The sequence below is a fragment of the Schistocerca gregaria genome, chromosome 6 (assembly GCF_023897955.1).
Source record: "Schistocerca gregaria isolate iqSchGreg1 chromosome 6, iqSchGreg1.2, whole genome shotgun sequence".
Lineage (NCBI taxonomy): Eukaryota > Metazoa > Arthropoda > Insecta > Orthoptera > Acrididae > Schistocerca > Schistocerca gregaria.
Window position 1 is genome coordinate 479,893,918 of NC_064925.1, and position 13,234 is coordinate 479,907,151.

General features: G+C 42.0%; 1 protein-coding gene across 1 annotated transcript in view; it reads left to right on the forward strand.

Annotated features, from left to right (window-relative positions):
* Nucleotides 1-13,234, forward strand: part of LOC126279015 (glycosylphosphatidylinositol anchor attachment 1 protein) — a 74,088-nt gene that overhangs the window by 22,333 nt on the left and 38,521 nt on the right. Inside the window, exon 7 of the mRNA XM_049979400.1 lies at nucleotides 1,686-1,766. Coding sequence (XP_049835357.1) covers nucleotides 1,686-1,766 — 81 coding nt within the window. The remainder of the gene's footprint in view (nucleotides 1-1,685; nucleotides 1,767-13,234) is intronic.

Consider the following 13,234-nt stretch of genomic DNA (forward strand, 5'->3'; position numbering starts at 1 on the left):
TCCATGTAGGGAAACAGAAGAAGAATTGTGAGGCCTGAGTTTCTCATGGCATATACAGTGCTCAAATAACTTCTGAAATGCAACTGAGTGGCGTTGTTGACAACTGCTGATATTTTGACACGTGCATGCCCTATTGAAGTATTGGCAGCTGTCGATGACATTGTTTGGCTACATTCCCATAAATTATTTGAACAAAAGAAGAATTTCGTGGTTATGTTTTCCAATACACTGTAGTAATAAAAATGTCACTGGGAAAAAAGATGTATGTAGGGGAAATGGAAGGAAGGGCGATAAGAGTTTTACGTCCCATTCACAATGAGGTCGTTATGAGATGGTAGAGGGAACAAGAGCAGAACAATAAATGAGGTGGTGTCTGACTCCAGTAGTGTTCATTAGGCTGCCACTTCAATGGATGTAACATTCTGGGGAGAGGGAATTCGGGTTACGTTACATTTAGCGAAATATTTATATGAGGTGTTCTCAGAACATTTGAGAATGTTGCCCTCAGAATTTTTCTGTGCTTGCCTTTGAGTTATTGTGGTTGGTCTCCTTTGAAGTACTCTCCTCCACAATTGATGTATCACTCCCAACACCGTTTCCACTTTCAGAAGCAGTGTTCGTGTGCCTCTTGCTGGATTGCATGAAGTGGTGCTGGTGAATTTTAAATGGGGATTTCAACTTTGGAAATTAAAAAAGAAAAGTCCACAGGGTCAGGTCTGAAGAGTACAGAGGATGAGTCATGGTGCAAGAGCTGTGAATTGTCCCTCCACATTTCAGGCCATTTCCTTCTCACATTTTTCTTGCAGGTGTTGCAACATGTCCTGCTACTACCATTTGACAGTTGACCTAACCTAATGACCTTTTTTTGGTCATGGAGAACCTTAGTGTCAATATCATAGCCATAGACTCATGTCTCATCACCAGTTATGATTCTCTTAAGGTACATCTCATTCTCATTTGCATGATCCTAAAGCTCTTCATACATTACAAGGCAATGGCCTTTCTGGTCTCGACTCATGAGCTGTGAGACGAAGTTGGCAGCAACATGATCCATTCCAAGATGCTGTGTCAGGTTTTCATGACGTGATCGAACTGAAATGTTAAATTCTTCTGCAATCTCTTGGACAGTCAGTCTTCAATTGGCACTCCTAATTTCGCGATGTTCCTGACATGAGCATCATTGGTAGACTTCAAAGGCTGTCCTTAACGAGGTCATCTTTAACTTCCATCAGCCATTTTTAAACCATGTGAACCACTCGTAATGCCGAGTACAGCTTAAACACTCATCACTGTAGGCTTCCTCCAACATTTGGTGTGTCTCTGTAAAGGTTTTCTTGAGTTTCATGCAAAATCTAATGCAGACACGTTACTCCTCCAACTCTGTCATCTCGAAATTCACAAACTTTGTGACAACATTCTACTCAGTGCAGCAATAAACAACAACTAACAGAAATAGAACAATTAAACTTTTGGCAGTAACACATTAAACACAGACTTTGTAAGGATGCCAACTGCGTTTTGCTCCGACACACCATTGGTGCAAAATTTACGAATGTTCCGGAATTTTTTGAGCAGGCCTTGTACTGGAATGGAAGCAGTGTTTACTGAACTAAGAACCCAGAGAAAAGTGAAATATGAAATATTAAATCTGTATTGTTTCCTGACATTCTCTTTTCATGCTTTAGGTTTGGCATTGATGCTGTGACCATTGAAGGATTTCCAAAGACTGATAAAGGGGGTTCATCAGATTTCTACCAGATGGGAAGGTTGGTAAATACATATTATAATGCTCTAGTTAAGAAATGTTAGTCATCATAGAATATGTTATTTGTCAATTCTGCATTTTATTTGAAGTTTTTTTTTGTACAAATTAACTTATTTTTCTACTTTTTTATATTTCTCCTAATTTACATGCCATTGCTTTTGACCATTGTTATATTCTATGAGAGTGATCTGAAAAGCTAAAAAATATGTCTCCCTACAGGACATTAACTTTCCTTTTTTTTTTTCCTTTACTTACAAATATCAAGAGCCCACATTCACAAATGAGTCAAGAAACATATTGTTTCATGCAACAAGCATCTTGAATCAGTATGACAAAACTAAAATTAGAGAAAAATTTGTACTCACACAGAATAATATGGAAGCTGCTATTACACTTGGATACCATCTGTGAATGGCGTAAGGAAGGGAGAAAATTATACACGTACATTGCACTGATGAGCCAAAACATTGTGACCAACTGGTTGAATGCTTGTTGGTCCACCTTTGGAATGTAATACACTAGTGATGTTGTGTTTCATAGGTTTCAACATAGTTCCACAGTTCAGTCAGAATACTGTCTCTGTCACTAACTGTTGAAGAATGATCCCATGGACGACAGAATGACGACTTTGCTGTTTAGTCTCCTAACCTCCCATCCAACCATCTATATGTTATGGACTCATTAAGTCTTGGGTAGGTTTGTGGAAGTATGTGACAGCAGATATATGTGCAGAAGTCATGCAATTGCCATAAATACAAGACAGAGGTTTGCGGGCGCTGATCTGGTGTTCAATAAGGTGACAGTTGTATTCCGTCAGGTTCAGATCAGATGAATTTGGTGACTGGAACACCAGCATGCATTCACTACTGTTCTCCTCAAACCAGCATAGCATGATTCTGGCATTGTGACAGACAGTTACCCTGCTGAAAGATTCCATTGAGCTCAAAGACATACACATGGTCCACAATAATGTTCACAGAGTCCACAGCTTTCATAGTGCCTTTGATTACTATTGCAAGTTCCATGGAAGCTCAGCTGAGTGTCACCCATAGCATAATATGATCCTCACCAATTTGCATCTGTGGCATATTGCAAGTTTTGAGCAGCCACTCGCCTAGATGACTTGATTAGAGACCTAGCGAAATGTTAAAGACAATTCATCCGACCAGGCCATAAGTTTCCATTGATCCACAGTCCAGTCTCAGCCCATGACAATTGTAATTGATGACATCATTGAGCAAACATGAAAATTTGTAATGGTCATTTGCTGCAGAGACCCATGCTCGACAGTGTGTGCGGAACGGTGTGCTCTGAATGCAGAATTGTACACTGTTGCCAGAGATGTAACAGATCACTGATCGCCTTATTTTAAAGAGTTAAAGAGTGGGCAAGCCTCTGGCCAACATACTGTGCGTCAAGGCACAGACGCTTGACACCTCTTAGCCTACTCATTGTTTCGCTGTCCACCAGAAACTTTCCACAGATGTTCATGACAGCAGCACTCGAGAACCCGACCAGTTCCACTATTTCTTAGATTCTCGTCCCAGGTGCCAGGGCATATCTGTGTACCCTTTGTCAAAGTCACTTATGTCAGTGAATTTCCCCATTTGTGGCCCGTATTGTTACTAAAATGATTCCCCAGTAATCTTTGCTGTGCTTACATTCTTTCCATGCCAAATGCATACAGGCAGCATTCAATCTCACAGTCATAATATTTTGGCTTGTCATTGTATGTACACTATGCAACACAATGTACAGTGGTTTTCAGAGTACAGATTTAGACATTGATTCTCTTAGAGGTACTTAAAGTGTGCAGTTTTTCAGGATACAGTGATTACGTAATTCACTTCATATGCCATGTAATTATCGTAATGAGTCTTCTTCAAAATGGGGACAGATTATTATCAATGTTACACAAGAGTTAATATGTGAACCATTCCTTTTCTTGTCATATGTAGATGACTTTCCATTTTGATGTTGCAAGCATCATATGCCGACCCAGCAGGTATGATGCAGCAGAAGGAAACGAGATGAAATATTCAGACATACTGTTGATTAATTATTGGTGAATGTGTGGCTTGGTGTTTCAGTGGGTAACTTTGACAATACGAAGGGTATTGACTGTTTCCTGGAAATTGTCTTAAATTATTAAATATATCACTTTATGCTCCTAATGAATTTCCGTATTCTTGTATAAAAACTGAAATGATATTCAAATAATTTGAAATCCCTCTAAAGTGCTCCATTCGAGTCATGTGATGTCAGCACAACAAAATGACCATCACAAAATCAGCTTTCGGACAACAAGGCCTTTTTTAAAAAAAGACAGATTACTCACGCGCGCACACACACACACACACACACACACACACACACACACACACACACACACACACAAACCACAGTCTCTGGCAGATGAAGCCAGCATACGAGCAGCAGCACATGATGGGAAAGGCAACCGAGTGGGGTGAGGAGGAGGCTGGGGCAAGGAGGGGGAGGGGTAGCAGGGTAGGGTTTGGGGATGGTGAAGTGTTGCTAGTGAGAGCATGCAGGGATGTGGTGGAGAGAGGGTGGGGCAGCTAAGAGCAGTCGGAAGGTTAGATGGACGGCGAGGGAGAGGTAGCGGAAAAGTAGAGAAGTAAAATTATTGTGTATATTGCTGGAATAGAGGGCCGTGTAGTGCTGGAATGGGAACATGGAAGGGGCTAAATGGCTGAGGACAATGGCCAACAAAGGTTGAGGCCAGAAGGGGAAGGGAATGTAGAATATATTGCAGGGAGAGTTCCCACCTGTGCAGTTCAGAAAAGCTGGTATTGGTGGGAAGGATACAGATGGCAGAGGCTATGAAGCAGTCACTGAAATGAACAATGTCATGTTGGGTGATGTGCTCAGCAGCAGGGTGGTGTAGTTGTTTCTTGGCCACAGTTTGTCGGTGGCCATTCACATGTTGACAGACACTTGTTGGTTGTCATACCCATGTAGAATGCAGGGCAGTGGTTGCAGCTTAGTGTGTAGATCACATGACTGGTTTCACAGGTAGCCCTGCCTTTGATGGGATAGGTGACTTTTGTATGTGGACTGGAGTAGGTGGTGGTGGTGAGAGGATGTATGGGACAGGTCTTGCATCTAGGTCTATTACAGGAATATGAGGCAAGAGGTTGAGAGCAGTAATTGTTTAGGAATGGGTGAGGATGTTGTGTAGGATCAATGGACGGTGGAATACCACTGCAGAAGGGGTGGAAAGGCCTCTGTCCAACCTCCTGACTGCACCTAGCTGCCCTGCCCTCTCTCCACTTCGTCCCTGCACGCTCCCACTAGCAGCACTTCACCATCCCTCACCCCTACCGTGCTAGCCCTGCCCCTCACCACCCTGTCCTCCTCCTTACCCACACTCTGTTGCCTCTCCCATCATCCATCATCCGCTGCTGCTCATAGTCTGGCTTCAGCTGCCAGAGACTGTAGTCACGTGTGTGTGTGTGTGTGTGTGTGTGTGTGTGTGTGTGTGTTTTTGACAAAGGCCTTGTTGGCTGAAAGCACATTTTGTGACAGTCTTTTTGTTGTGTCTATCTGTGACTCAGTATCTGTGCTCTATGGTGACTGACTACATCAATGCTCAAGCTGAATAACTTAATTAAAAATGTATTGTACTGTGAGGTTAACATTAACTTGCCTCCGAGATATGCTCTCCCACTGTTACATTCAGCAAAATTATAACACCTAGTGAAACTTGTCATTTTACTCGGCTACACCTCAATTACTTGGTAGCTCAGTTGTTAGAATGGTAGACCATCAACTTCTGTAAAACAGTTCCACAGATCGCCGGTTCAAATCTAACCTGAAAGAAATTCTTTAACTTTTTTGTAAAACAGCTTGACAGTCCTCTCAAAAGAAAACCAAATCACAATTACAAAACTTCACCACACCAATCAGAAATAGAATATTATTGTGCTTTCCTTGGTGCCTATATGCACTTAAATTTGCAGTCACTGTTTACACATGTCATGTTCTACAAGATATTTTCTAGTTAACATGACCACATACTTTTTACTTGATTAGAAACAATGTTTTTATGTTCATACAGTCCAGCTAGGATCGTTATTGTTTAAACTTTTGCAGCTTCATCATCGTACATAAAAATGAAGGCGCTAACGTTAGTTTACACTCACAAACATCGCAGCCCTTACGTTTGTGTCACTGGCATGTTGTGCACGGTTTATATCTCTCCGTATAGCCTCATCATCCTACACCTCATTGTACTGTGGACATATGGTTATATCTTCACTACCAGCAATGTTTTCCAAAAAAGTGAATTGTTTGTTCAGAAAGTAAATGCTTTTATTCTCTGTTGTCCATTTCTCTAAGACTGATGTGAAGCTATATATAATACATCCCACAATCAAAACAACTGTTACACTCTGTTCTTGTTTACACTATTTTTGTATTTCATGTAAAACATTTTAAAAATATATGACCCTTGCAGGATTCGAACATGAGACCTCTTTATCTCCAGTCAGATGCACTATCTGTTACACCACCTTCTATTGCAGAAATCAGCTTACCAGCTGTGTCTGTAAGGTGCTGGAGCGAATGGTTAACTCTCGTTTGGTATGGCTGCTCGAATCTCGACGCCTACTTACCAATGTACAATGTGGATTTCGTAGGCGCCGCTCTGCTGTTGACCATCTGGTTACCTTGTCGACCTTCATTATGAATAACTTCTTGCGGAAGCGCCCGACCGCGGTTGTGTTCTTTGATTTGGAGAAGGCTTACAACACCTGTTGGAGGGCGGGCATTCTCCGCACCATGCATACATGGGGCTTTCGCGGTCGCCTCCCTCTTTTTATTCGTTCCTTTTTAATGGATCGACAGTTCAGGGTATGTGTGGGTTCTGTCCTGTCAGACACCTTTGCCAGGAAAATGGGGTGCCACAGGGCTCCGTTTTGAGCGTCGCTCTCTTCGCCATAGCGATCAATCCAATAATGGATTGCCTCCCAGATGATGTATCAGGCTCCCTTTTCGTGGACGATTTTACCATCTATTGCAGCGCGCAGCGTACATGTTTCCTGGAGCGCTGTCTTTAGCGTTCTCTTGACCGTCTTTACTCCTGGAATGTCGCCAATGGTTACCGTTTTTCTGCCAAGAAAACGGTCTGTATTAACTTCTGGCACTACAAAGAGTTTCTCCCACTGTCCTTACGACTCGGCCCCGTTGCTCTCCCATTCGTGGAGACAATAAAATTTTTAGGTCTTACATTTGACAGGAAACTTAGCTCCAAGCTGGATTATGGGTGCTTTGTATACTCCTCTGCACAGCCGTCCATCTTACGTCACCTCAACTCCATACAACATCGGGGTTTACGGCTTGCGATCGGAGCGTTTTGTACGAGTCCCGTCGAGAGTCTTCATGCTGAAGCTGGTGAATTGCCACTCACCTACCGGTGCGATATACTGCTTTGTCGTTATGCCTGTCGGCTTCTGTCAATGCCAGACAACCCATTGTATCGTTCCTTTTTTGACGACTCTCGACCATCAATACGGGTTGTATGTCTCTACCCTGCTACCCCCTGGAGTTCGCTTTTGTCGCCTCCTTCAACACCTTGATTTTTCACTCCCTGCAACCTTTAGAGTGGGGCGAGAGTCACACGCCACCTTGGCTCCAGGCTCAGGTTCGCATTCATCTTGACCTCCGCTCGCTCTGCTTGCCCACATGGACAGAACGGCGCCGGCGCTGCCGTCAGCAGATGGCGATGGCTGAACTGGCAGTGTCCAATTCGTAGCCGGGCCAAAACAACCTCCTCCCGCTGAGATGGACGTGAGGAGGACGTCCAAGCTGCGGGAAGAGGTTTCAAGGCCCGAAGCTTGTTGTCCCCAAGTGCAGCCCAATCGGCATGCCACAGCGATAAAATGCGCCGACAAATGACCGTGCTACAATCTGATGAAGGGACACAACAAGAAGCCGTCCGAGGCTAGAGGACTGCAGCCTTGGCCGCGGCATCTGCAGCTTCGTTCCCAGGGATACCGACATGGCCAGGAACCCACATAAAGCTAACTTGAGACCCGTCGTCCACCAGCTGCTGAAGAGAGCGTTGGATCCGGTGCACGAAAGGGTGAACAGGATATGGATCACTGAGGCTCTGGATGGCGCTCAGAGAATCGGAGCAGATGACATAAGAAGAATGTCGGTGGCGGCAGACATAAAGAACAGCCTGGTAGAGGGCAAAGAGCTCAGCTGTGAAGACCGAACATTGGCCATGTAGCCGGTATTTGAAACTTTGTGCCCCAACAATAAAAGAACACCCAACCCCGTCATTGGTCTTAGAGCCATCTGTATAAATGAAGGTCATATTAATTCGACAAAACGGGAGTGGTATACTGAACCGGGGGTCTGCCACATTTTAACGTCCTGTCCGGATTTTACTACGCTGCGTCTTGATCTTGGCCTGCCATGTACTCTGGATGCCATTTTAGCGGATGACCCAGGAGCTGCTGCTCGCGTTCTTCGTTTTATCAACTTGACCACCTGTCTAAGGACGTTTGATTATGCTGTAGTTTTTTAATCCTATGCCTGTTAATACGCCTTTTATAGTGTTGTCCCTTTTAGTTGCTGTTTTAACCTTGTGCCTCGCGGTACATTCCTAAATTAGTCAGGGCGCTAATGACCATTGTAGTTGTGCGCCCTAAAACCATAAAAAAAAAAAAAAAAAAAAAAAAAAAAAAAAAAAAAAAAACTGCAGCACTTCACTATCTGCCACCCTCACCATACTATCCCTCCTGCTCCTGCCCCAGGCTCCTTCTTACCACCACCCCGTCGCCACTCCTATCATGCACTGGTGCTGCTGCTCGCACTGTGGTTTCAGTTGCCCTTCCTTCTCATAATATTGATTTTTGCTAAATTCATTTTTAGTGTTCTTAAAGAGATTCATGATCAGCATGCTTGCAATGAATTGTATTTAAGTTATTAAGCTACGTAGGTTGCAAGTAGTCTAATAAAATTTAAAAAGAGGCCATTCATAGTTAAATTAGTGGCTCACTGACATAGGTACTTTACTGACCAACTATTAATCACGAACTTGTGTATTGACTGTACTCAATGATTGTTGAACGAGAACTGACTGACTATAAGTTAGTAATTACGCACTTTGAACACTAGGTGGGAACTGGACATTGCTTTGTGCATGAGTGTGTTTAAAGACCTGTGCAGGATAGAAATTACAAAATGTTAAAATATAACACTGCTACACCCTAGACAGTTACACTGTTTTAATTGACTGTTGTGTGGATATCCTTAAACTGCTACAAATATTGGTTCTGTTCTATGGAAATTTTGGCACACATGGGGATCTGCAAAAGCCCGCCAAGAATTTTCTGGAAACCTAATTTTCTAATTAAAATGTATCGCAACCTAACTTGTTATTATAGGAAAGTTATACATTTTAGGAATCTGAAAATTTAGAGCTACAAGACAATAAAACTAAAAATTTATAAGGATGCATTTTATAACTCAAACATTTTAGAAATGAATGATTTTGAATACAGATAACTTTTCCATTACTGAGTTTTTAGGAAAGACAAGAAGTACATTAGAAAGACAGGGTGAGGGCATTTCAATAAGGTATGTTGATCGTAAAACAAACCATTATTAAAAGGGTAAAATTTTGAAGTACACTTGGTTTTCTCGCCGTGTAACGTCCCGCCTACACCTAGCTGCCCTACCCTCTCTCCATCTCATCCCTGCATGCTCCCACTAGCAATACTTTTCCACCCCCATCCCTACCCTGCTATCCCTTCCCCTCAGCACCCCAGCCACCCTGTTAACCCCTCCCCCCCCCCCCCCCCTCGGTTACCACTCCCATCATGTTCTGCTGCACGTAGTCTGGCTTCAGCTGTCAGAGGCTGTGGTTTTGTGTGTGTGTGTGTGTGTGTGTGTGTGTGTGTGTGTGTGTGTGTGTGTGTGTTTGTCCATGGGCGCGCATGTGTGTTTCCCATCAAGGGCCATGTTGGAGTAGGCTTAAAGCTCATTTTGTTGTACTTATCTGTGACTCAGCACTATATGACGAGTAGCAACTATTCTTTTCATAATAGAATTTCAACCATGAGCTTGTCCTATTGGAGGTAGCATGCCATTGCCTTCCTTCGGCCTTAGAATTGAAGTGACTTACAGTACCTCTTGTAGTGGGGGACATTCAGTTTAATGTGGACTTTGAAGTGTGGCACAACTCTGCATTTTTCACATTAACAGGCATTACCAGGTGTTAAACAAATGATAGGCGACATACAAAAATCCTAGGATTCCCCGGGGACCGAGCCCCATTCCTTTAGCTCCATATAGTATGACACTTAATTATTGAGCCACACTCCTGGAAAGAACCAGTCACAATTTGAAAATGATAGCAGCATTCAGAACATGACACTAATAACAAAAATTATTACCCAGAACTTGACCTTGACATTACCCTACATAAAAAGGAGAAAAGTATGCTGTAATTAAAATATCAGCCACCTCACTTATTACTTTAAAGTACTGAATAACAAAAAAAACTGTTTAAAAAACAAATTGAAATCATTGGTGCTTGACAGCTCTTTCTGTTGCATAGACTAATTCATAAACAACATTTATAAAATTTGTGTAGCTACTGATGTGTTCCACATCATAACACATTGTTACAAGTATAATCCATGGAACATGCAAGTAATTGACTAAATGATTGAATAAGTAATAAATGGGATGAATAAGGGCACTTCAGAATGAGATAATCTCTACAGCTGTTAGTGGTGCTCATATTAGTTCAGATACTGCAGTAAAGTGGTACATATTCACATCAGTTAACATTTCCTGTGAATGGTCTAAGTACTACAGACATGCTTTATGGATGTGTTTGCTATAAATTGATTTTTTTTCTTTTTTGTTTGTATTGAAAAATGGGGACAGCACAGCCAAGTTCCTGGAGTAAATCGTGAAGTAAATGCATTATGATTTTTTTTGCTGGAGATGAACTGTTGTCTGGATATCCTTATACTGCTACAAATATTGGTTATATTCTATGAAGTTTTGGCACACATTTGGATCTACAAAAGCCTGCCAAGAAATTTCTGGGAAGTCTAATTTTTAATTGACAGGGTGTATACAACCCGGGACAACCGGGAGATCCAGGAAAAACCCGGGAATTTTTTTCATCCGGGAGAAAACCGGGAAAACCCCGGATTTTTTTAGAATTCCGGGAATTTTTCATTGTTTTAGTTTTCAGTTAAATTGTCGTAACTTTGACTGGCAAAAACTAATACTCTAACAAAGAATATTACTGTAACTCGGTACTGCACAATAATACTGCAGCAATAAAAAACGAACGAGAGAAAAAAACGAAAATAAAACTGAAGTTGCAAAGGAAATGCACCAATAGAACAACAAAACACAGTGCTCATACAAGCGTCTGCCGACAGCAAAATGTGTCAAAGGCTTCAGGAAGTTATGCAATGTAACTTAACAACAAATTGCCTCTTATGAGCGTGACGTCGCGACTGTTTACATTAGATTTGTTTGAGCGGTTGCGAGTGAGCTTATGCGCATGTGCAATTGAGTCGCGTATGAGTAGTAACTTCTCCCGCTTCTGGCTACACAAGTGTGGCAGTTAGCTGTACAAGCAATAGCAGCAAGCAGCCAGGTGCTATCCAGAAAAATTCCACTGATGCGCCTAAGCTCCCAGATTAACGTATGCGCAACATGACCGGAACTAGGGGCCGGGATATCTGTCCCTGGCATCCAGCGTAATTTGGTCTATCAATTACTCATATGATTTTGAACGCATCCTTGTTGATTTTTGAACAAATTCTAAGTTGATTTCTGAATGAATCATAAGTTGATTTTTGAACCCGTGCATAGTGTACGTGATGTGTCTGCAGGGGAATCCCCGTCACATCTAGAAGTAAACTTTCCTGCAGACGAAAGGGGATGGGTCTATACGGTCTGAGCGGAATGAAGTCGAATGGGTGAATGCCAATCGCTTTTTATGCGATTGACTAGGTTTGTAAATTATCTAGCGAATTCCATAGCTTCAGACTACCAGAGTGGAAATAAACGACTAACAGGAATAACTGGCAACAAAGATTACTTATTGTCTTCTCCGTGTATCCAAGAAAGTGAAATTTTGACTGAAAATCTTTGGCCAGACCACTACACTACTAAGGGCCAGTAATACAGTCCCCGGCTAGCAGCCACTAAAAGTTCTATTCTGGGAGTAGCGCGGAAAACGCGTTGTACGAACACGTTATAACGCCTAACCGGAGAATAAATTAGGGATAACTAAAGCGGTGATTGTGGCAGGGTTAGTGAAGTTAACCAGAGAATAAGTTTTGACACTGGCAGGAATAGTTACAGAATTAGTGATGACAAGATTGTTTGTTAGAATGAGGAAGGAGATGAAATGGGCTCTCACAAATTACGGAAGAATATGACCATTCCAAATTTATATAAAAATTTCGTACTCCTACTTTTCGATCTCAAACTTCAGAAGCTAGAGAATATGAGTGATATGTGGAACTATTTCCTAACATAAAACTTTTTGCTTTTAGTAGACCTAATAGGCATTTGATATTGGTACTTCGTGAATTATATTCCGTCGTGTTTTAAAAATGACAATTTGTGTCAGAACAGTCTCGTTTATTTGGTGTGTGTAACAATTCCTGCAATATTAGGCAGGCCTCTTTCGTTTTATCTAGCAGACAGTGACAAAATACACGTAACGAGATCGAGGAACCACACCAGTCTTGGATACAATTTGTGTTAACAGCTTTTCTAGTACTAGACAATGACATTTCATTTTTTCATGTAGCAAAACGACGAACTTTGATGAGGTAATAGTCTTTCCCAGAAAAGAAAGTACGCCACATAAAGCGGTGGCAAGATTACATATAAAAAAAAGCTAGGACTTAAGGATTGAAGAAATGTGTACTGTCTTGCTTGTCTCTTGTCTTTACTCGTTTTATGTATCCTATATTTAATTTTATGTCACACAGAACAGCAAGTTACTAGCTAATAGGCAGTAAAGACTGAAGATTGTTCTGCCGGTTTCAAATAATCCCATCCAGTACCAATTGTGAGATTCTTTTTAAGAGGGGCAGGATGTCAAACCGGCCAACTGCAAGCAGGAGAGGCACCACAGGACATTTTATTTCCCCTGGCGCGAATATAGTTTGATGGCCTCTGTACAAAATATGACACGTTTCAGTTCCACAGAGCGAAATACAGAGACATGCGATGGAAGAATGCTGTGTGAAGAGGCACTGCACTGCACTTTGGGACACTTGAGACCAAATAACATGTCTTACGTTCCCTCTTCAGAAAGATGTGCACTACAAAATGAAGGTATTTTTGAAAAGTTGATTTTTTAAATTTTTGGCGTGCTACCTCAAACTCTCAAGGGTGGGGTAGCGCCACTATCTAATATTGCCCCAGTTTGGATATATCGTGGATGCG